The 25,592-nt window shown below is 42.5% G+C and overlaps 1 protein-coding gene across 1 annotated transcript in view; it reads left to right on the plus strand.

The window, feature by feature from the left end:
- Positions 1-25,592, plus strand: part of LOC135186406 (ALK tyrosine kinase receptor-like) — a 178,012-nt gene that overhangs the window by 115,131 nt on the left and 37,289 nt on the right. The window contains exons 3-4 of the mRNA XM_064164051.1: positions 1,754-1,918; positions 8,322-8,326. Of these exons, the coding sequence (XP_064020121.1) occupies positions 1,754-1,918; positions 8,322-8,326 (170 nt within the window). The remainder of the gene's footprint in view (positions 1-1,753; positions 1,919-8,321; positions 8,327-25,592) is intronic.

Here is a 25,592-nt window from a genome sequence, read left to right on the forward strand (position 1 = left end):
CCTGGGATTTTCTGTCTGTCACCCTTGCACAGCTCATGCATGTAAACCCCCCCCCCCCCCCTTTCTTTTTGGCAGTGCCTTGAAGTAGACTACTCAAGGTGTTTCCTGTGACTAAACTGTATGGTAACAGTGATGCATCTTCTGGAACATGCAGTGTAGAGTTTGGCTGCTCTTTTGTCCGTTTGGGCTTTGCTACAGAGTTCAACACCCTCTCAACACTTAACAGCGTTAAAAATATCCCAGGATTGTTTTGCCATTTTAAAGAACACCTGAGGGACTAGAATTAAGTTGGTTGAGCTTTGATAGGATATTGCAGTAATAAACTGTACAGCATAAACACATCCACTGTTCCCTGCTACTTAAACTGAAATGTGCTTCATGTATCATGAAATTTATAGTGATAACGTAGAGGCCTAAGGAGGGGGTGGTGACTTGTGTGTTCAAATATCCATAATCACGTACAGTGCAAGCAGCAGTTACAAGGGATTCCTTACATGTTTTTCATTGTCTTGTGAAGCATTCAAAAATGCTGAGTGAATGGTGAAGCACTTGATTAAGAAAATCAAATATAAACTGAGAAGAAAAAAAGCCTGCTTCTTCCAGCCTGCTGTTAAAAGGCAGATTAGCTGGGAAAAGTCCAGTGAGAGGGCAACAGTATTAACCTTCAGATTAGAAAGTGTTCTGTCACCAGGAGAATAGGCTGAACTACATAAATCTGTGCACACAAAGAAGAAATTAGGTGTTTAATAGAGAATGTAATTGAGGTTAAAAAAAAAGGTAGTTAATTTGACTAATGTCAACTCATATTCTTTGTTCCACTTATATAGCTATGGCAGGACACTAGACAGTGTAGAAAGCACCTGAAAAGAGCTGGGGTTTTTGGTTGTTTTTTTTTCCAAACAGATCTGGCCTGTTCAGAAACATTGAGTTAGTTCAGAAATAGTTTATATGTGTTACTGAATGTTGTGTGGAGTGCTGGCTGTAGTGACAACAGTTTGGAGTCTTGATGATTAGAAGTAAAATCCTTGCAGGTTATCACTGCATGTGTGTAAGCAACTCGAATTAATGGCATAATAGCAAATTGGACTCTGGGAAGTGAATCATAGTTGCACCAGAAGGGTAATTGCTTTCTGAAAGAGCAGCATCTGAAAAAGAAAGGTCTGTGTTGGAGGCAGATGCTGTCTGTGCTGCCTGGAGGCTAAAGTTTTGCAGTGGCAGATCAAGCTTCTGCTGCCTCAGTGAAGCGTTTCAAATGCAGGGGGTCAGAAGTTTGCTTTTCAGGGTATAGTCCCTACGGCTACCAGCAAGTCCCATATTCCTAGGATATATGACTCACTTTACAGAGTCCTGTGCTCACTGAGATGGAACATGACTCTAGTAGTAGTCTTTCCACTGTAATGATCCTGGTTGAATTTGAACCAGCAAAGCAGAAGAGATTGGCTTTCTGTCCCATTTTATCAATTGACTAACCAATCTCCCTTTCAGCCTAGATGATGCCTTTCCTCCTTTAGCCTGTGCTGCCCTTTCATCTGTCCTGAAAGGGAATTACTGGCTCTGAGGCCTTCCTCTTGATTTGCTGCTACCTCCATAATGGACCTCTTTGTTCGGTCCGTTTTGGGCACATTTTTGCCTGTCTGTTTATGGCCTCACTCCATTTCTTCACTATGAGGAAAAAAAGCATGCACACCTTCCAGCATAGAGGAAGCTGTGTTTAATTAACCTGCTATGTTCTGTGTCTGTTTTCTTTTCCTAGTATTCGACTGCAATTTTGAATCTCCTTGTGAGCTGGAATATTCCCTTTCCCAGAAAGACCAGGGAACCTCCAACAACGCCTGGCTCAGACTGAGTGGAGAGGAGATCTCACAGCTAAACATCCCAGATGGGCCAGAGAGAGATCACTCTGAGGATACATCTAAAGGTAAGAGGAATACAAGTATGTAATACCTTCAACGTAGCTGTTAGTTAAAAAAATCTCACTCCCACCCTTCAAAAAAACAAAAATAGACTCCCCAAGACAAAAACCCAAACACAAAACCACACCCAGACAGATTTATCCTCCTACAACATTTAAGACAGCTATAATCCTTTTACTGCAGCAGTCAATGAATGCAAGCAGTAAAGGGAGTAATTCTTCACACTGAAGTTCTGCTGTTTGTCTGAAGGCAATCCTCATTACATTCATGGGAGGCAAAATATCAAATATTGTTATTGTGAGTCAGGCTGGCCCATGCCATGCATGGGATTTGGATGAGAACAGTACTGTACAGGCCCCTGTGTTTAAGGTCACTCAGTGTTTGAAAGAGATGAACGAAGTAGAGCCTGGTTTTACTTCTGCTCTGGGATCTTGTTTACTGCTTGCGTATTTGCAGACCATTTTAAGCAATATCCTTGTGTCCAGAGCTTAGGTTTTCTCTTTGTAAAAAAATAAACCAAAGATGGGTTTTGCCCTTAATATGAGAAAAAACTCCCCATCTCTAAAGATTGCTCAGAAGCCTGAAAAGAGAGGAGTGCAGCAGACTTTTCTCCTTCCTTGGAAGAAAATTTGCTTGTTTGGAATTACTTTCCCTGCTCCTGATCACATCTTTGAACAGCAGCATATTTCATTAAGATTATAAATCCTGAAAAAAACTTCAGATGTATTTGTGCTGCTGCTCTTCTCCTAGGAAAGCAGAAAAAAATCTTAACAGCCTTTCTGCTGTTTTGTGACACCTGCTTGAAAACTTCTGGTAATGGTCATGTGGTGGTAATGAGAATGGAGCTACAAAGTGGAAAGAGGGGAGTTAGGGCTAGGAGCTTAATCCAATCAAACAAAGAGATATAGAGGAGGACAACAAAGATTATCAGGGATATGGAACAGTTTCCATGCTAGGAAAAGCTAAAAAGCCTGCAACAATGGGACTCAGAGGTCTATAAAAATGCACATTGAAGAGCAATTGGAAGCAGCCATGAAGTTAGTGGGTGCCAGGTATAGAACAAGCAAGAGGAGATGTTTTTCATGTCGTGCCTGAAGAAACTGTGGTAATAAGATGCATGAATTAATGTTACAGAGGCTGCATGTGTGCATAAGTTTAAAGAAAGATGAGATGTATTCTTGCAGAGTACATTCATCACTGGTTATCTAATTCAAAGGTCTGTTTACAGTCTCTGATTCAAGAAGCCTGTTATACAGAAAGCTGCAAGTGAAGGGATCCTTTTCTTAGTATCCAACCTCAGAGATAGCATTTGGCTTTGCAGCCCTGCAGTCTGCCTTCCTTATGACTGTTCTTACTTTCAGGCAAATACTGAGTAAGCCTCTCTGTGCCACTTTTGTTCATATTCTTTAATTGTGTTTTCTCATCTGTATCACTAGTATGGTACTTCTCCCCAGAGAGCTATTATGAATTAACTTTTAAGGCCCATTGCTTGAGCACTGAATCATCAGCAAACAGAGTCATTTTGATGAGATCTGTGTCATGTGTAAAGCAGGCCACATTTGTGATGCATGCAAGTATCTTCAATTAATACAATTAAGCAAAAGTGTGAGGTAAATCAGAATGTCTGACGGTGGTCTCATTTTTTTTTCTTATAATCTGCTGCAAGCTGGCTGTGCCAACGTTTAGGAATTAAAACCTGCTTGTTTGGAATCGAGAAGAGTAGCTGTCTGTTTCCTGGAGTGGGGGAGAAATGGGGAAAATGCCCTGAAGAAATAACTGTATTGTTGCAGGGGAAGGCCCTGGCTGCATCACTACAGTCTTGCATGTCGCTCATGTGTGTTTGTTTTGGATTCCTGTCACTAAAGTTGGACCTTTCTCTGTGCTCGGTTTAATCTGTCAGAGCAGAAGGGGAGACTTGGCTGGCCCTGTAGCCCAAAAATAAGCGTAGTAGTTGGTGATTTCCGGTGTCCTATAGGATACAATTCAATTTCTGAGCCCAAGGTTTTGGGGTTTTGCCTTATCTGGAATATAGACAATTGAGGCTGAAGCTTGTATTCTGCTGTTTTCTCCTATTCCAAGGGGCAAGTGCCCAGTGTCACACTGAGGGAATTTAGATATGAGGAGTGCCAGGGAGGGTTGTTTGCATGGGTGTTTTTTTGCTTCTTTTTTTGTTGCATGTAGGGTGTTCATAAATTATCAGGCATCCTGGACATGGTCAGTGGTAATTTTCTCTTAAGCCCCTCAGCTGAGGTGTAGATCTGCAACTCGTAGATGGCTGTTACTCTTGTGTTTATAAAGACTCATTTGAAAATCAACACTTGGAGCTAGCATCTCTCTATTTTAAATCACTTTAATTACAGCTGCTTGGCACAGAGAGTTGTGTGGTCTGTTTCAATCTGAAATAATTAAGCACAGTAATTCCAACCCCCACTGTTTCCTGCAAATTGTGCTTCCAATTATCTCAATCTCATTTCATCTCCTTTGCAGACCATAATGCATAGAGATAAACAGATAGCATAACTAGATTTTGGGATGGTTTAGCTCATCCTTGTCACTTGGCTATCAAGTCATGTCAAGACACTGATAGAGACAAATGCCTTGGGCATGATTCATTGTGCTTCATTTAAGTTTCTGTAAAAGGTTCAGTAGGGAACCATTGGCAGATCTCCTACAGAGAGATGTTGGAAGAACTTTTGCATTTTTGCCCCTGTCCTTGAAGTATGACACAGCTCAGCCTCAAGGAATCGGAACAAATCAGCATGAATCAAGCTACCTAGAGGAAGAACTAGTTTCAGATGTCTCAGCATTTGGTTACAGTCATATCCGAGTGCTCCACTCGCTTGACATGTGCAGCATGTGGTGTCACACAAATCATTGGTCTTCTGAGTAGGGATAAATGGTGAGGTGGCAAAATTTGGTATTAAATTATTCAGGATAAAAGATTGGAGGTCTGGTTTGCAAGGGATTGAAAAAGGAGGCTTAACTGGATAATAGTGACAGCTGTAATTTAGTGTAGATTATTTGAATTGAGGTGGTGGGAGAAGCAATCAGAGTTTGCCATTTATAATGATAGATTCTGGGCAGGTTGTGATCTCTTAAGCTGATCTGGGGTAAGAATAGAGCTGCAAAAATATCAGTTCTGTAGCAGTCACAAAATAAATGTGATGTTAGGACTTACTGGGAAGGGAGTAGGGAATAGCAGCAATATGCTGTAGTATAAATGTGTGCAGAGCAATGCTGCCTAGAATACAGCATTTGGCTCTGATTCCCATATACCAAAAATCATTTGGTGTAGCTGGCAAAATGACTAACAGAACAGAAACAAGTATGACTTGAGGTATGTAATGGCCATCTTTTAGGCACACTTAACTAGGGCTACCCTTTCTGCAGAAGACATCTGAAGGAGTGCAAGACAGAGCTTCATTTTAAACAATCTCAGATTTTTTTTTTAAATAAAATCTTTATAAAAGGTGCCTAAAGGTTTATAAACTCCCAAGACTTTATAAGGGACTGAAAGGATGAGTGCAGAAGGAATACTCAGCATTGCCTCTAATACTGAATTGGGCAGCCATAGATGAAATTGGTCAATGTCAGATTCAAAACAAAAGGAGATATCTCACAGAATATCTTTGTTTGGAAGAGACCTTCAAGATCATTCAGTCCAACCTGCAACCCAGCACTGCAAGGTCACCACTAAACCATGTCCCTAAGCTCTAGGCCCCTATGCCATTTAAATACCTCAAGGGATGGTGACTCTACCACTGCCCTGGGCAGACCATTCCAATGTTTGAGAACCCTTCTGTGAAGAAGTATTTCCTAACATCCAGCCTGAACCTCCTCTGGTACAGCCTGAATCCATTTCTTCTAGTTCTGTCACTTGTCATCAGGGAGAAGAGGCTGCCCCCTTCTCTCTCCAATCCCCTTTCAAGTGGGTGTAGAGATAAGATCTCCCCTCAGCCTCCTCTTCTCCAAACTGAGCAACCCCAGCTCCCTCAGCTGATCCTCATGGCACCTGTGCTCCAGCCCCTTCACAAGCTTCATTGCCCTTGAGCACAAGTCTGTAACAAACAGTAAAACTGTGAAATGTTTTTCTGTAAGGTATTTTGGGTGCACACTGACAAGATAGGTACAGGGAAGGAAATAATTACAGCTACTAAATTCTCAAGACTACCTTTTCTGGCTCACAAAATCCTTGTGCTGAAGACCACAGAAGGGCAAGTGCCAGCTACTTGCTCTCCCTGTTCTTATGTTCTTTCTTAGATATCTACACATTAGATGCCTGAAGTGAATGGATCTTTGGTCTGTGTGGGTAGGGTTGGTGTGGTGGCATGTCCCTGCCTCCCCTCATCTCCTAGCCTAGTCTATTCTTCCTTTTGAAAAAGGAGAAAGTTGCACTAAGGGATGCAGACCAAACTGAAGAGCCAGAGAAAATGTGCCATTTAGGTATTTAATATTATTTCCTGTTCTGGGAAAGCCATGTGAATGGTATTGAACTATGCAAAATGTGTGTTTGGTGGGAAGAGCTGTAGGACTATCTACAGAAATCCATAAAAGGAAGGCTATAAACTCATTCTGTGGGGCTTTTTTTTCTTACTTTAGTGCTAAAGGCTTCCTTCTCCAGGCTACACTCCCCATCTAGTAAGTGGAGTAGTGGATGATGGAATCATTGGTGTATCCACCATCTAGGCCCTACATGGTACATGGAGATTTGCTGGAGCTACCAGTACATCCAAATCAAACTTATATTGATTTCTTCAGCATCAGAGATTTAAGGTGAAAATTTCACTGATGTGTTAGGGATTGGCAGAAAAACTTCCTCTGTTGAGGTGTGAATCAGGCCTGTTTGTGCTATAATGAGTAGGCAATCCATTGTGGATTAGTGGACTTATTTTAATTCATGAATAAGCAAAAAGATGCTATAAAAAATTCAAGCATTCTGCATCACTGACTGCATTTATTTATTTTGACAAGTGTGATTAATTCTTAATTATTTATGATCCTTCATATTCTATTATACCAGCAAATGTACTGCAGTCTATTATAATGATCTATGAGGAACTGGAGATCTTGCAACTGTGGCAGTGTTTCTGAAGGAGGCAGGTTAGAAAACTCAGTTTGTGTTTAGAATGACAGAGTTTGTAGATCAAGGAAGTTCTGCTTTGCAGCTGTGTGGAAGTATGTGTTTGTCATGCTTCAGTGAAAGAGTCTTTTGCCTCTCTGATAAACCTGAGATGACCCAAACCAACCATAAATCATGTGTCTTTCAGCTCTTGATTCAAACCCATGGTTTACTGTACTATGAGAGCCTCTAGGATACAGGTCTGAAAAGCAGGTGGTTTAACACTGATGAGAAAGTGTGCCTTTCCAGAGCTCACCTCTCCTGTTACCTTGCTGCAGTGCTTCTGTTTTTCTTCCTTCACAGAGACACTGGCTTTGATTCTTGTATACCAACATTGCATTGCTGTGTTGCCCGTGGACTTGTGGAGTGTAATAATAGTGGTCGCAGAATCACAGAATATAAGGGGCTGGAAGGGACTTCAAAAGCTCATCCAGTCCAACCTCCCTGCTAGAGCAGGATCACCTGTACCTGATCACACAGAAACACATCTAGGCAGGTCTTGAATATCTCCAGAGAGGGAGACTTCACAGCCCCCCTGGGCAACCTGTTTCAGTGTTCTATCACCCTCACAGGAAAAAAGTTCTTCCTCATGTCTCTATGAAACTTCCTGTGCCTCAGCTTCCACTCATTGCCCCTTGTCCTGTTATTGAGCATCACCAAGCAGAGTCTGGCTTCCTCCTCCTGGCACTCACCCTTTATGTATTTGTAAACATTGATGAGATAACCTCTCAGTCTCCTTCTCTCCAAGCAGCAGAGCCCCAACTCCCTCAGCCTCTCTTCATAAGAGAGATGTTCCATTCCCTTAATCATCTTTGTGGCTCTGCACTGGACTCTCTCAAGTGGTTCCCTGAGCACCTTCTCAAAGCTGGAGCCCCAGAACTGGACACGATACTCCAGGTGCAACCTCACCAGGGCAGAGCGGAGGGGGAGAAGAACCTCTCTTGACCCACTAACCGCAGCCCTTCTAATACACCCCAGAATGGCACTGGCCCTTCCCGACCTGAGAGCTAGGCTTGTGGTTTCCTTCTGTGTCAAGTGTTACCAAGAGGAAGAGAGTAACTGCTAGTACAGAGTTAGTCCTGTATATTAAGAAGGAAGAAGCAGCAGCAGCTGGACCCAGAACAAGTATACAGCAACTGGATCCATATCTGTGCTTAATGAAATGGTGGGGTGATTTGCTTCCAGCTGTAAATGCGGTTTTAAACTTGAAAGGTCAGAAGCTTGGCTGCCTTTCACTATGGTGATGCAAGAGATTTGCCTGCTCCCCCTTTAAATCTTATGAATTCTAGATGAAGTAAGTGAATTTTCACTTCTGTTGTCTGAAGGTATCAGGACCATGAAAATAGGCAGCACCTTGATAAAAATTTCAGTTGAAGACAAAAGTTGGGGGAGTAAGAATCAAAAACTAATTAAAAAAAACCCACCCTACAAATATAAAACAACTTTTTAAATGGAAAATGTAGATTAAACTTTCATGAAGGGTGGCAGAGGAAGTGGGAGATGAATGAGAACAGCATCCTAACCAGCCACTGATTAGTTCAAAAGCTCTTACATAAGTTCTAAACCAAGAAGTATCTGCACATTGTGTTAATGTGGCTTTGATTTGTGTAATTATTACTCAAGAAATGGACCAAGGCAAAGGCACTGAGCACATTAGCAAAGGGGGGGGAAATGAACTGCAGGATTATAAAATGGCTGCTGACTTAAACTTATGAGTCCTCAGACAAAGAAGAATGAGGCAGATAATAAAAGATAATTAAAAATATTTTGTTTCAGATGATCACTTTATTAACAAAACAGAGTATAAATCAATGTGGAGTTGCAAGGAGTAGGTAGTTTAGAAGTTGTTTTTCATGCAGGACTTTCGAGAAGAAAAAGGGTTTGTAATGATTAAAATGCTATTAAAATTTGGGAGGGAATTCCCTCTAAACCCAATAAAGAATAAAGGGTAAAGAGAACAGCTGAGCTCATACTAGGTCAACAAAATATCTTCCCTTTACACCCAAGAAAGAATAAAGGGTAAAGAGAACAGCTGAGCCCATGCTAGGTCAACAAAACATCTTCCCTTTACGTTAGTTCTTTAGGTTGAAGGATATGCCTTGATCTCAGAGGATTGATCTGCCTCATGTGACTTTTAAACAAGAGATCAGAGTATTTGTTCTTGTCTTCAGTAAACCCTCCATGGGCTTTGAGGTTTTGACAGAGTGGGTCTCCAAAAAAATCCAGAATTGTCTTCTCAGAATTTATGTTTTGGGAGAAAAATACTTTTGAATCTATCTCAATTTTTGACAGCTTGCAGACCTGCATGTTTATTTTGCACCCCTCTTTTTAGTGCTGGAGAGGAATGTGAATCATTGTAGTCTGCAAAGATTTGATCCTAATGGTTGAACAGTCCTTAAAAAGATAGTGCTGTGGTATGACTCATAGAATGATTTAGGTTGGAAGGGACCTTCAAGATCATCTAGTTCCAACTGCACTACCATGGACAGGGACACCTTCCACTAGATCAGGTTGCTCAAGATCTCATCCAACCTGGCCTTGAACACCTCCAGGGAGGGGCCATCCACAGCCTCCTTGGGCAACCTATTCCAGTGTCTCACCACCCTCACTGTAAAGAATTTCTTCCAAAGATCCAGCCTAAATCTCCTCTCCTCAAGCTCAGTGCCATAGGTCCTTGTCTTATTAGTACAAGCCCTTGTAAAAAGTCTCTTCCTGGCCACCTTGTAGCTTCTTTCAGCTATTGGAAGGCTGCTGTAAGGTATCACCAGAGCCTTCTCTTCTCCAGGCTGAGCAGCCCCAAATCTCTCAGTCTGTCCCCATGGGGAAGGTTCTCTTGATGTGCTTGTTATGTTGGGGGCACCAGACCTGTACACAGCACTTCATGTTGAGTCCTATGTTAGTGTTCAGAAAAACTACAGATATCCTACAGGTATTTGTGCTCTTTTGCATTTTCATTTCATCAAAGTAAGATTCTGTGTTCTATTAGTGGTATTACTCCTTAAGATTTAGCCCTTGAGTCAGTGGAAATAATTGCTGAGTGTGAGCTGAAGGGTCAGCTATATACCACAAGTGAAATAGTAGAAGGATTAAATGAGGTCTAGAAGCAGCACACAGACTGAAAATTATTAAGGGGTCTTAACTGCAAATAAGAGAGACATGGATTTGTAGGGGTGTCTATCATGGTGTTTGTAGACAGGGATTTGAAATGAAAAATACTATGTACAGGGAATTGGGCTGGATGGACCAGCTGAGGTTTAAACTTGATACCCAACTCGGTAACATTTTGGTTGGAAATGACCTTGAAGACCCTGTATATTCCGAGTGTTGTGCCCTGGCTCCACAGGAATTTATGCCACAGTCATACACCAAATTTGCTTCCTGAGGCCACTGGACTGTGAAGATTGGCTTTGAGAGAGTGATTTGTCATTGGAATGGGCTGCCCAGGGAGGTGGTGGAGTTGCCATCCCTGGAGGTGTTAAAAAAAAGTCCTGGATGAGGCACTTAGTGCCATGGTCTGGTTAATTGGCTAGGGCTGGGTGCTAGGTTGGACTGGATGAGCTTGGAGGTCTCTTCCAACCTGGTTGATAGTTTGAGGGCTGAATGTCCTACCATAGCAATCATTCCTCTGGAAGATAGAGAGTACCCAGTGGGCTTGATGGTCCCCAGAGGGTGGACACAGGTGATGGCAGTTTTGTTATTCTGACCCCTAATCCTGCATGTCCCTGTATGAACAGAGTTCCCAGCCAGTTCTGTCTCTTTCCCCCCGCTCCCTTCACCGAGTGCGTGCAGCCGCTGTTATCTCTTTGGTGTGCAGGGGAGTGTGCAGCCTTCTGCGGCCTCTCTCACAGGCTCATTTCTTGCCATGCTGCTGGGCCTAGTGGGGGACATTGAGGCCTGGTAGACCTGTCCTAACGGGGACAGTTTGGCCTACTTGAGGCCTCCTGAGGCTGAGACTTGGTGGGGATAGGCTTTGGCTGGTGGAGGCCTAGCTGCAGCCTGGGTTTTGGGGTCCGTTGAAGATCTCGGCTGAGATTGACTCTGTGTATATACCCTTGGTGCTTTTATGCCTTTTGTACTTCTTGTGTACTTTCGTAAAGAGCATTTCCGTTTAACCTCCAGTTTTATTTACTCCTCTGGGGTAAATTACTTTCTGTTCTTTAGCTCTGGGCAGCTCCTGGCTCGAACCAGAAGAGAAGTAAAAAAACCCCAAACAGCCTTCATATGTGGGGGTCAGATTCCAGTTCACACTCTGTCAGTACACGGAATGGATCAGGTGTTCCTAGCATTTTGCAGCCTCCTCCTCTCATTAGCACTGCACTTGTGCTTTGTTATTGGAAAATTATTTCCCTTTAACGAGCCTGCTCTAAAGAAGCAAACTATTAGGTGCTGGAACATGTCCAGAGAAGGGCAACAAAGCTGGTGAGGGGCCTGGAACACAAACCCTATGAGAAGAGGCTGAGGGAGCTGGGGGTGTGCAGCCTGCAGAAGAGGAGGCTCAGGGCAGAGCTCATTGCTGTCTACAACTACCTGAAGGGAGGTTGTAGCCAGGTGGGGTTGGTCTCTTCTGCCAGACAACCAGCAACAGAACAAGGGGACACAGTCTCAAGTTGTGCCAGGGGAAGTATAGGCTGGATGTTAGGAGGAAGTTCTTCCCAGAGAGAGTGACTGGCATTGGAATGGGCTGCCCAGGGAGGTGGTGGAGTCACCATGCCTGGAGGTATTCAAGCAAAGCCTGGATGAGGCACTTAGTGCCATGGTCTAGTTGACTGGATAGGGCTGGGTGCTAGGTTGGCCTGGATGATCTTGCAGGTCTCTTCCAACCTGGTTGATTCTATGATTATCTGGCTGTAGGACAGCATGTTTGTTTATAGTGTAGGTATGTGTTTATATTGACTATGGACAAGCACGTGGGTTTGTTTTAGAAACCTTGTTTGTTCATTCCTTAATTCAGTGAAGATTTGTGTGCAGCTCCACTGGAAGCAGGCTGCTGAAAAAGAAGAATTAATTTCCCTGTGCATCAGATGGTAGCATGCTCTAATGGCTTGCTCCGTACCTGTGACTAATGTACTTCAACCAGGGTATCCAGAAAAGGCTTACGCAGTGAAGAATAAATGGGTTGTAAAATGGTCTCTTTTCACACTCTTAGAGATCCTTTCTCTTTGGCAAGATAAGAGGCATATAAAAAGGACAGCTGGAGGGAAGTGTATCCTGCTCTTGGCTGTGTTTGACCTTTTTATAGGAAAAGACTTCTTGATTAAAACACATTTGTAAGGTTGTAGTTTTTTTTCCTCTGATGTAGGGGTGGTGTCCTTTATCCCCGAGTGCTTGTGTACATCCATCCATGTGTTGTGTTTGACTTTGGTTTTCAGTGGAACTTTTCAGAAGTAGATAACTCATATTTGTGCAAAGACTATTAATTAATAGACTATTATTTGATTGTTTTATTTTCTAGCCTGTCTGCCACCTCTGTCTGTATATTTTTTCCCATGGCAGTGACATCTCGCACCTACAGCTTTGTACATAAGACTATACTGTACATTAAAGGAGTATTGGCAAGACCCTGGAAGCCTTGCAGCCACTTGGCTGTATGCTGCCACTCCTTGGCAACCTTAATCTAATTACATCCCTTGCTAGTTGTTACAATAATTCTTCTTTAGCACTTTACCTATAAAGCTCTGAGAATGCTGTCCCACTTGATATGGCTTTAAAGACTCGGAGAAGTGTTTCTCCATGTCGTCAAAGAGAAATCAAAGCACAGCGTAGCTAATAAATAGCCCAAGGTGAGTTGTCTTCTTAGCTATTCAAACCTTTGGTCTCTACACCTTAACTAGTACTGATAGATGCTTGTTGCTCTACAGTTCTTTTGTAATGAAGTTGGCTTTGTTTGCTTATAATAAATAGATACCATAATGTGCCAGGAGAGGTGTGGATGGCATATTTGGATGAATTTCTTTCCTGAAAGAGTGGTCAGGAATTGGAACAGGCTGTTCAGGGAGATGATGGGGTCACCATCCCTGGAGGTGTTCAAGAAATATGTGAGCATGGCACTTTGGGACATGGTCTAATGGCTGTGGTGGTGTTAGGTAGATGGTTGGACTCGATCTTTCCAACCAAAACAATTCCATGATTCTATGTAAGGTTTATACAGACCTATTCTGTGAGATTATATGAAAAGCATCAGTAAATGGACAAGTGGAATGTTTTCTCTGTTCCTCACATCAGTGATAGTGTCTGTTGTGTTGCAGTAGTTGCCTTACACACATATCCTTGAATTGATACATGAAAAGAGTCACAACTATGACTCTTGCCAGTGAACAAAGCTCAGCTAACTAAATAGAAGTTAAAAACTGATAATTTGGAACTGTTATAAAGAAAGTTTCATGATTCAGTCAGGGTCTCAGGGCAGGTTAAGTCAAATAGAAGTAGTTCGAGCATTTTGCCTAGTCTAGGCAGATAACTTTGGGCATGAAAGAGAAGATCAATTTTGATTATTTCTCACCTTGGTTTTATGAAGAGTTGCTTAAGTGCAAATCTGTAAAGGATGTGTTGGCACTGCTGGTTGCTTAATATCTGGGGTTTGAAAGGACACAGTTGCATACACCGCTTCAGAAATGGTTTCTTAGATTTGTAGAGTGGTTTAGGTTGGAAGGGACCTTGAAGGTCATCTAGTTCCAAACCCCCTGCCTTGGGCAGGAGTGTTGTAAGAAGTATTCCCTTAGACCTGCCCTCAGAAGTTATATCTGACTCACAGAAACTGTTAACCTTAGAACTAACTGCAAGAGCTTAATTTACATTTGCCTTGGAGGGGAGGGACACCTATGAGCTTAGCCGTGTAATCCACCAGTTTTCTCCTAGCAGCTTCAACTGAGCAGACTTCTTTTTATCCTACTGAAAGTAACCAAAGATGATTACAGTGATAAAATTAAGCTACTGAGTGAGAATTCTGGTTGGCATCTCTTAAAAAAAAAAATCTTTTTAATACCATGCAATGCCTGTTTAGGAGGCCCTATGCAACTTGCCTAGATTCTAATGAATAATCATCCATTCAATTATGAGTTAGAAGCTATCCCTGAAGTTTCATCTGTTTTCTTGGTTTGCTTGTTTTGAGAGCACAGTGATTAAACAGATGGTATCATGTACAAAGATGAGAATGGCCATACTGGGAGAGCTAGGGAGGGTGGTAAACTTATGGCCAGGCTTCCTGAAATGCTCTCACTCTCCAGACAGGCTTGTGGCAGGCTGTGCTCTGAGGGGAGTAATAGAATACAGCCCTTTGTGTGATTTTCCACGTCTGCTAAGATATGCACTAGAAATGGTTCTCTGCTGAGAACTGCTGCCTTTATGCAATGAATTTCATTGTGAATCTCCCTCTTTTTGAGGAAACCATTCCTTCTACATGCCCTTAGTCCCTTTAGTTTGAGTGACACAGTCCTTCTTGTCTCTCAAGTGCAAGCAATCTAGAAATTCTTGACTTTAATCTTTTACCTTCCCTAAACAGAAATGACAAGATAGATATAAGTGATTGCCTTCTGCTAACGTGGAAAAAAAGTAATAATTTGACTTGATATTAGTGTTCATGTCACTTGCAACCCCAGTTGAGTCAGCTTTGTAAGCTGAATGCTCCTGTGTCACAACAGAGACAAGAGAAACAAGCATCACTTAATCTAAATGGCATTTCCTTAAGAATTCAGAAAGTGTAATAATAAGCTTTTAGCTATTGTTTTGCCTCTTTTTTTAACTTCTTCCTAATCTATGGCTGTGAGCAAAACTTGCCACTCTTCTGTGAGAAGCTGTCTTTCTAATTTATCTGGTTTAAACAAGTTGATGAATACACTTTTCCAGATTTGAAGATGTGTTCAAGCAGCAGAACCAGAAGGGTTGATGCTTGCCATTGCCTGTGTTAAAGAAAAAAACAAACCTGATGCAGGACAGAGCTACAATAACTCACTTTGTACCTTGCTTTTAGTGTGGGTCATCTTGATGCTTTCGTGTGCTTCCAGTGAGGAAGTAGAAAGGTCAGGTAATGAAGGAAGCATTTTGCTGAGTACCACAGATAGTCATCTCTGGCAGTCATCTGGAGCCTTGCAAAGCACATAAACAGCATAATAAAGGTTAGGTCACAGCACTTATTCACCTGTCACAATAATTTTGTTTATCAGAGAAAAGCCCAAGCTGCAGAAGGCTGGTATTGATTCTGAGCAGCTGAAGGTTTGTAAGGATGTTCTGATTTCAAGGTGTTTACTCAGAGCCTTAAAGAAATAAAAAAGTCATATTAAACCACTATTGTGATGGAGGTTTAATTCCCCTCTTAGTGTTTCTCCTGAGGCTGTGGAAGTATTTGGCGAGGAGGCAGAGAGTGGTTTATGTTTGACTACTCTAACAAATTACAGCTTTGCAGGCTTGCATAGGGCAGGCTCTACCTACCTGCCTGAGTTGATCCTGCATGTCAACAAGATCACAGCTGAAAGTTTACTGTGACATATGCAGCTTGGAATTTTGCATACTGAACTTAGATCAAGGGAAAAGAAGTGATTCTGCTTGTAGCCTCACTGCCCAATTACTCAGCAATGCAAACCCATTTTAATTCTGTAGGTTTTAGTTTATCTACCCAGCTGCTTAAGGGCAATATATGTAGTGTTACCATGTCATTGTCAAATCAATATTGCTGAGGAATTACCAGTTTAGATAATTGAATTACTCTGTGCTTTATCAAAGGTTAAAAGCAAGAGACATAAAAATAAGACACTCTAAAATACTATGCATTTTAGTTGAGAAGCTATGGCTTCCACCTAAAGTAATCCTCTTTCCAATGACTAACCAAGCCAAAGGAGGATCTGTTAAGCACAAGTAGGTTCCAAAAATGACTGCTTAGTAAAGATGCCAAGCCATTTGCTACTAGTGCCAACAGCTCAGCAGACAGCAAAAATGAGCATTCTTAGTAGCTAGTTTCTTTAAGGACAGTTATTTAAATATGAATACTAGTGCAGCATAGGTAGCTATTTGTTTTATCCATCTATGGAGGAAGGTGAATAGAGGTGTAGAAAGAGTTTTAGCTTTCTTAAGGCACTGATCACCTAATTAGGGAACTGAAAATCTGGATTCTAGTCACCTGTAAGTCTCCTGTAAAGTTAGTGATAATCACAGAATGGCTCAGCTTGGAAGACACCTTTAGAGGTGTCTACTGAGGTAGATGCAGTGCTTGCATGGTCATAATATTTTCATTAGAGTGTGAGTGACAAAGTGTCATTGAAATCACTCTCCTCCGGCTAGATGAGGCACTGCTTAGAATCATAGAATCGCTTGGGTTGGAAGTGATCTCCAAAGGTCATCCAGTCCAAGCACCTCTGCAGTCAGCAGGGACATCCTCCACTAGATCAGGCTGCCTAGAGCCCTGTCAAATCTGACCTTGAATATCTCCAGGGATGGGGCCTCAACTACCTCCCTGGGCAACCCCTTCCAGTATTCCACTGCCTTCATGGTAAAAAGCCTCTTCCTAGCATCCAATCTAAATCTCCTCTATTTTCAAACCATCTCCCCTTGTACTATCACTGCAGGTCTTTGGAAACAATTTCTGCAGCCTTCTTAGTTTAAGGGAAGAACTTCTTTCCATATTGACTGGAGTATCCCTGAATTAAGATATAAGAACTAACCCTATGAGAAAAGCCCACAGATTACAGACATGGTCTTTATACGCTTACATTGGGTTTTTCTGGTTTGTTGTTTCGTTGTGTGTTTTGGGGTGGTTGTTTTTCTTTGGGGTTTTTTAATCTGTATGAACTAATCCATTCCAGAGTGCTCTGTGAGCAGGCTAGTGAAATTTACTTCATTGAAGCTACAAATTTATCACTGGTGGGTGTTGTTTAATGTTGTATCCATTATCTCTTGGGGAGAGCAGGGCACCAAAGACCATCCCTGAGTATGAAGCTGTTAATGGGCATTGCAGCAAGAAGGACCTAAACACTTGCACAAATTAACTAGCTTGTCAGTCACTCAACTAATTCCTTGGTATGCTACTTCTAGCAGCAAGATGAATATTTTCTTCAATGAAACCTGTCACAGATGACAGCAAGTCGGGTGGCAGTGTTCATCACACGAGGGTAGAGAAGCTTTACAGAGGGACTTGGATATTTTGGGTGGATGGGCCAGTGTTGATGGCATGAGCTTCAACAAGGCCAAATGCCACATCCTGAATTTGGGCCAAAACAACCCCAACAGGCTGCAGGCTTGGGGTGCTGTGGCAGGAAAGAGGTCTGGCAGAAAGGGACTTGGGGCTTCTAATCAACAAGTGGCTGAATATGAGCCAGCAGTGTGCCCCCAAGAAAGCCAATGGCATCCTGGCTTGTATTAGAAATGCTGTGTCCTGCAGGAAGGTGATTGTCCCCTTGTACTTGGCTTTGGTAAGGCCACACCTCAAGTACTGCATTCAGTTCTGGGCACCTCATTAAAAGAGGGATGTGGAGGTGCTGGAGTGAGTGTGGAGGAGGGCAACGAAGCTGGGGAAGGGCCTGGAGAATAAATCTTACAAGGAGTGACTGAAGGAGCTGGGACTGGTTAGTTTGAAAAAGAGGGAGCTGAGAAGAGACCTCATTGCTGTCTACAGCTGCCTGAAAGGACATTGTGGAGAGGTGGCTGCTGGTCTCCTCTCATAGGTAAATAGTGATAGAACAAAGAGAGAATGGCCTTATGCTGTGACTGGGTAAGTTTAGATATTAGAAAAACTGGTTTTCCAGCAGGAGTGGTCAGGCATTGGAAAGGGCTGCTCGGGGAGGTGATTGAGTCACCAACCTTGGATGTGTTTAAAAGTCATTTGGATGTGGTGCCTGGGGTGCACCTTGTAGAGTAGGGATATCAGTTGGACTTGGTGATCCAGAGGGGGTGTTTCTGTGATTCTGTGAAGGAAGTGAGTGCTTGTTATGTATATGAGTGTTCTGCACTTCCTGGATGGGGTAGGGGCCAGGATGCCCAATGACAGGACAAGGGGCAATGGGTGGAAGTTGAGGCATAGGAAGTTCCATGTAAACATAAGGAAGATTTTTTTCCCTGTGAAGGTGATAGAACACTGGAACAGGCTGCCTGGAGGGGATATGGAGTCTCTCTCTGAAGATATTCAAGACCTGTCTGGACTTGTTCCTGTGTTATCTGCTATAGGTGATCCTGCTCTGGCAGGGGGGTTGGACTGGATGATCTTTCAAGATCCCTTCCAACCACTAACATTCTGTGATTCTGTGAAATTCTCTGTGTTTCTTGGAACTACTCAAATACCTTCAGCTTGTGCTTAAGGGCTTTGTTAGATTGAAATGCAAGGCTTACCTCTTCACAGCTTTTGATCTGATAGCCTGTCATCTCTGCTACTGAGACCTGCACTTTGGTCACTGCAGAACTTATGTACAGAATAATGACTTGTCACTGGTCCCAACACAATGCCTTTTCAGGTGGAGAAAATGTGTCCTCTGCACCACCTTTGGTCTATAGAGTAGTAGCAATGAGAACAGGAGATAATTTATCATCTTTTCCATGTTACCAGGTGTCTGTGATGAAAATACTTTTACAATAACTTAAATTGCTTCTGAGGAATTTTCCCCTAATTGACAGCAACTTAATGAGGGTTGTGACTTTGTAATAAATTTTAATTATTATATAGTTAATAGTACTAAAAATAACACCTTCAACTTTGATATTGGATGATTGATTTGTGAGGCCACTTGTAAATAATCAATCCTTTGGTCCCTAAAGGATTTTCTGTTAATGCTTTTAAAAGTAAAGAAGAGATAACAAACATTTCAGTAGCTAGAGCACAGACAGCGTCACAGTAATCACTACTCCAGAAGTAGGTGTCTGTAAACTAAGAGCTGTGTGTTTTAATAGTTAAACTAGGAAACTGAAAATCACTACTTCTGGGGTTTTATCCCTTTTGCATTACTGACTCAGTAGAAATATGATCACATCACAGCAGCAATTTTGTCCCTCAGTTTGCCAATGAGCAAGACTTTAGTCAGCAGACCCTGTCAAATATTGAATGCTAATAAGGATCAGCTCTGGTAAGACTATTTCACAAAGAAGGAATAGAAACCTGCATCATCCTCATTTTTTGAGAATACATAAGCTAACTTTGCAGGTGACAGGGTGGCTTTTTTTCTGCACTGGTAGCTGCCAACCCAAAAGACCACTTTCTTCTGGGCTTTTCTCCTGTCATAAACAGTACCAGAGGATGTCTGACTAGACCTTTATGCAGCCTACTCCTCTGCTGTTGAATCACAGTGGAGAAGTGTACTTTTCACATTTGAAGTGGAGGAGTACCCTCCTTCATCTCAGCCTTGTGGCACCAGAGATGGTAGAATCATAGAATCGTTTGGGTCATCTAGTCCAATGCCTCTGCAGTAAGCAGGGACATCCTCAGCTGGCAAGCCCTGGTGAGCCTCACCTTGAGTATCTTCAGGGACAGGGCCTCAACTACCTCTCTGGGCAACCCGTTCCAGTGTTCCACCACCCTCATGGTGCAGAACTTCTCTAAATCTCCTTCTCTATTTTGAAGCAGTTTCCCCTTGTCCTATCACTGCAGGCCTTTGCAAGCAGTCTCTCTCAATCCTTCTTGTAGCCCCCTTCATGTACTGGAAGGTCACTATTAGTTCTCCCCAGAGCCTCTGCTTCTCCAGGCTGAACAACCTCACTTCCCTCAGCCTGTCTTCATAGCAGAGATGCTTCAACCCCCTGCTCATTTTCGTGGGTCACTTCTGGACATGCTCCATCAGGTCCATGTCCTTCCTATATTGAGTGCTCCAGAGCTGGGCACAGTATTCCAGGTGAGGCCTCACCAGAGCAGAGCAAAGTGGCAGAATCACCTCTCTGGATCTGCTGGCCAAGCATCTTTTGATGTAGCCCAGGATGTGATTTGCCTTCTGTGCTGCAAGCTCACACTGTCTGCTCATGTCCAGCTTCTTGTCCTTCAGTAGCCCCAAGTCTTTTTCCTTAGGGCTGCTTTTTATCACCTCGTCCCCCAGCCTGTACTGAGATTGAGAATTGTTCTGGCTCTATCTAAATAAGGTGTCAGAACAAGTCTCTGCTTTCTGTATATTAAACAAGGTCAGAAAGAAGAAAACAAACCCTTTTGGGGTCATATTTGTTGAGAGCCGGACCAAATTCTTTATGTTTGCAAAGTTACTTTAAGTTCCTTCAGAGGGAACGTGCTCTAAGTTAACATTACTGTTCTGTGTGCAAATGATAGTGGGTTGCTGGCAGTAATGGGGCAGTGAAAATGGATTAGCATTAATGTCAGCAAATACAGATTTAACAATGTTAAAGCCATATCTTTGTGAAACTAAATGAGATTGCTCCTAACACAGCTACTTATTTGTATTCACTCTGCATTGCCCAGGCTACCTCGCTATTCTTAAAGCAACTACCAATCACTACAAGGAGTCAAGCAGACGCTGCATTCTCCATAATTACAAGCAATTTTCCAATTGAATTATCCCATGATTTAATTCCTTAGCTTGCATCTGGAGAGCATCAGCAACGTGCAGCTGTTTTGGCTTTGAGAATTAATTGTTGCTAAATACATTAAGAGTGGTCTTACCACAATGATTTCAGAAAAGAGTTAAATCCTAACTCACTTCTGGATTAAACTTTTATTTCTTCTTACCCGTTCTGGGCCCAGTCCTGTTTAATATCTTTAGAGATGATCTGGATGAGGGGATTGAGTCCAGCATCACTAAGTTTGCAGACAACACCAAGTTGGGGGCACATGTCTATCTGTTAGAGGGCAGGAGGGTGCTGCAGAGGGATCTGGGCAGGCTGGACAGATGGGCACAGTCCAGTGCCATGAGCTTTAACAAGTCCAAGTGCTAAGTTCTGCACTTCGGTTATAACAACTGCATGCAGTGCTACAGGCTGGGGACAGAGTGGCTGGAGAGCAGCCAGGCAGAGGGAGACCTGGGGATATTGTTTGACAGCTGACTGAACATGAGCCCGCAGTGTGCCCAGGTGGCCAAGAAGGCCAATGGCATCCTAACCTGTATCGGGAATAGTGTGGCCAGCAGGACCAGGGAAGTCCTCCTGCCCCTGTACTTAGCACTGGTCAGGTGCTAAGTGATGGTGACTCCACCACTTCCCTGGACAGCCTAATGGCCTTTTTGGTGAAGATATTTTTCCTAATATCCAGTCTCACATCACAGGGTTCTTTAGGCAGATCAAGCACCTCAAATATAGGCAAAGCACTTCAGTCGGTCGTTGGTCCATGAGGGAAGGGTGGACAAGTATTTAGAGTGGGAGTAGTGTATGTCTAATTGATGAAATTAGATAAAGAAATAGAGTAGAAAGAGTCTGGTGAGACTGAGAATCCTATCACCAGAGCTTTCCTGAGTCTTTTAGATTCTAGTGAGAACAGATTATTTTTTTAAAAATCTTAAACTCCAAGTTTGTCTTTGTTTTTTTATATGTATTTTCCATTAATTATGAAGAATGTAGTTAGAGGTCTAAAATACAGTGGTGCTATATTTTCATACCATGAAGGACTGGAGAGGGACTTTTCAGAAGGGCTTGGAGTGATAGGATGAGGGGCAGTGGTTTGAAACTGGAGCAGGGGAGATTCAGGTTGGACATCAGGAGGATGTTCTTTAAAAGTGGTGAAATACTGGAACAGGTTGCCCAGGGATGTGGTTGAGGCCCCATCTCTGGAGACATTCAAGATCAGGCTTGATGTGGTCCTAGGCAGCCTAATCTAGTTGGACATGTTCTCACCTAGTGAAAGAGAGCTGGACAGGATGATCTTTGAGGGTCCTTTCCAGCCCAACCCAGTCTTTGAATCAATGAATTTCCATAATTCTTGCTTGTTAGTAAGAGCATTCTTGAACTGTACTTATGTAAATGATAGGAAGGAGATGTGGAACTTGTAAAGCATATATTACATTTCAAGCTTTGACTTGTATGACCTTTAGACTGGTTAAGTCTAAGCCCCTGTTGTAAACAGACTCTTTTTTGTGAAGTGTTGTTGCAAGGTTGGACGTGGCACTTGGTGCCATGGTCTAGCCTTGAGCTCTGTGGTAAAGGGTTGGACTTGATGATCTGTGAGGTCTCTTCCAACCTTGGTGATACTGTGATATAAAGTAAGGTTGATATAGAGTATTCACTTCAACGTTTTCTGTGGTATTAATTTGAGTAGTTAAAAAGGTCTAGATTTTTAGCAAGAAAATACTACTGTTAAATATAGTTTAAAAGATGCTCATCCCTGCTAAGGAGAAATAATTTATCCAAAGCTCTGGAAAACTATTATGTGGCTAAATATAAACAAATAGATGCTGCAAGAGTTCTAAGAGCCTGCAAGTCTTGTTTATGTAAAATGTGCAATGTGTATGGTTAGCTTCTTAGAAAGCTTGGCTGTTTTCACCTAAGTATTTGAACAAATTTGGGCCATCCTTTAAGTCAAATTAGCTTCCATGTAACATCTTAAGCTACCTTAAAGCAAAGTGATACAGCCCTGTTGAAATTCAGTGGGGTTTCTAGTTATCAAGAGACAGATCCTGCATTAGTATAGCTGCTTAGAAAGAAAACTAATTTAAGGAAATGATTTACAGAATACCTGCAGGATATTTGAGCTTACACTGTGGTATAAAGCATTTAACTGTATTCATGATGGTCAATTTATTTGAACTTGGAACAGAAAACAGGTTCTGTTTGTGCATGTTTTATACTTTCCATACATTTTAAAGACACTGATTTGTAAGAAAGCGATACAGTTTTGGAGTGTACACCCAGATTAGCACAACTATGAATCTCACTTGATTTCTTAAAAGCAGTTTTGTCTTTGCCCAAAGATAAATATTCTGTACATTTACTCTGCAGATTTTTTCAGACTGCAGCAAAGTAATTTCTGTGATGCTGAATGGAATCTACAAAGAAATAGAGAGTCCAATATCCTGTCTTTTGTAGCCTTATAATAGAAGAAGGGAGGTGTCAAGCCCCCTGCTATAAATGCTGTGTTTTGCAAGCACCTTACAGTGATAAGGACAAGTAGATTCTGATTATATCTGAATAATATAAACGTGATTGAGTTTCCCTAATGATTGTCTGGCTCATGATTTCCCCTTAGAGTGAGAATCATATTGTGCAGGTTTAATGTAACCAGGACACGAAGGCAACAAGCAATTGAATTAGCTGCTGCTTGGGAAAGTTTCCTTTGTTCTCACCCAGAAAGCAGCTTTCAGTAGGGCTTGTCTGCTAAAGAATTTCACGCTGTTATTTTTATTCCTTAAAGGCTTAATTTGGGAACAAGGACAAGTAGCAAATGCCCTGAATTAACGATTTTCTTCTCTTAAGACTGAAACACGTTTTATCCCTTCTGTTCTGTGGCTGGAGGTGTTTTATCCCGTTTCTGGATAAATTGAAGCATTGTAGTTGTGTTTGGAAAACCCCTGCAGGCTACTGTGGATTCTTCACAGGCTGAAGAGAGGAGCAGTGGAGGAGGAGCAGTGAGAAAGGCGTAGGATTGTCAGATCAACTGATACAAGAATTGATGATTCATTGCCTCTAGACAGTGTAGAGAACTTGGAAGTAGTGGGATAAATGTGGCTGCATAGAATTGAGAAGCAATCGTTGTGATAGTGGAATACAGTCAGGCAGAGTGTGGTGCCTTCAGGACTGGAGTCTTGGAGGCAAAAACTGTAGCAGAAAATGAAAAATCTTGTATGTGGAGTGTAGTAAGAATTTGTTTCCAGCAGGCAGTTTATTGGCTGGAAGTGATGAGAGAGGCTTGGGAGCTCTTTTTAATTACTACAGCAGCCAGCTGCAAAAGTGGCAAAGGTATTCTAGAGGAGAGGAGAATGTGCTGTTGCCATTGCATAAACCAGTAGCAACAGCTAATTCAGAGTACTGCAAACCACTTGTCTTGGTTCTACTTTAAATTTCCCAGAGACTCAAAATACAGCTAACAGAACCAATACAATAATAGGATGCCTTCTCCTCTCCCCTCACTCCCCACTTTGGAAAGACAAGGATTTAGGTGTAGAGAGGAAAAACCCAAATAAATAGTCTTGCTTCAACTTGGAAGTTAAAAGAAAAAAAGCTGTTAATAAATAAAAAGTATTTAAGGTGAGGGAGTTGCAAAGAGGTATAGGGAAGGAAAACAAGACACAAAAAATATATATACAACCAGATTGATGGAGGTAGAATCAGGAAGGGTTTGTCTGCCATGTGGAAGGATGGCCATGTAGTAAAACCAGGAGCAGCAGGAACAAAGGGCGGTGCTAGCAGGCAAGCAGGCAGGGCAAGAGAGAGAGAAACAGCTCCTGTGTTTTTATAGGGGGCTAGACAGGAAGTGTGAGTGGGCTGACCACTCAGACTGAAAGAGTTTGGGCTGTTCAGTCTGGAGAAGAGGAGGCTCTGAGATGACCTTCTTGTGGCTTTCCAGTATTGGAAAGGGGCTTACAAAAAAGCTGGGGAGGGACTTTTTAGAATATCAGGTAGTGACAGGACTAGGGGGAATGGAGCAAAGCTGGAGGGGGAGAGATCCAGATTGGATGTGAGGAGGAAGTTGTTGAGCATGAGAGTGGTGAGAGCCTGGAATGGGCTGCCCAGGGAGGTGGTTGAGGCCCCATTCCTGAAAGTGTTTAAGGCCAGGCTGGATGAGGCTGTGGCCAGCCTGATCTAGGGTAGGTTGTCCCTGCCCATGGCAGGGAGGTTGGAACTAGGTGATCCCTGTGGTCCCTTCCAACCCTGACTGATTTATGATTCAGCACCTGGGGTCAGGTTCAGACCACTCCTCAGGAGGGTTAACCCTTTACACCATCCTCATCAGCTGTGTTTGAGAAAGAAAACCTGAAATGAGAATAGATGTAGAAAAGGACTCCTGGAATGGTGCTTAAGGAGCAAGAATTTGACTCACCAGATGGGGTTACAAAATGACCATTTTTAGCCTGCTCGCATGGGGGGTGTAGCTCCTGATGTTTATAAGTATTAAAAGAAAGGCAAGCCAGTGTTGAGGTCCAGAAGAGAGCTAGCAGAAAAGGAAGGAAAAGTTGACCAAGGAACATAAAAGCAAATACAGGCTACAGATTTTGTTTAGCACAGAAATGAGAAAAAGATCAAAGTACCAGAGGTGTGGAATTAGCCTTCAGATAAAGGAACTGGCAGTTTAGCTGGTTGTAACGTGGCACTTCATACAGAATTATAAGAATCATTCAACTTGGAAAAGACCCTTGAGATCATCAAGTCCAGCCATGAATCCTACTCTACCAAGTTCACCACTAAACCATCAATAGATGAAAGAACTGCCTTTTCCTGGTGGCATTGTTACGTGTGCTTCTTGCTTTAAAGTACCTACCGTGGTCCTTTCTAAATTGTCCACCTGGCAATTATTAGAGCAGGGTTACTCTTCCCAGATGTGTTCATACAGAACTACAGTCTGCTGAAATCATCTGTAGCTCACACCATGCATAATGAGTTCCTAGCTTGCAGCTGTACCCTTGTCCCACATGGTACCACTGCCAAATTTGGCAGTGATATGTTTCATATAAGTACATAGGCCCTGACTTGCTGCCAGGATGGTGGTTTTCTCTGCTTTTCAAAGC

The sequence above is a fragment of the Pogoniulus pusillus genome, chromosome 25, assembly GCF_015220805.1.
Source record: "Pogoniulus pusillus isolate bPogPus1 chromosome 25, bPogPus1.pri, whole genome shotgun sequence".
Classification (NCBI taxonomy): domain Eukaryota; kingdom Metazoa; phylum Chordata; class Aves; order Piciformes; family Lybiidae; genus Pogoniulus; species Pogoniulus pusillus.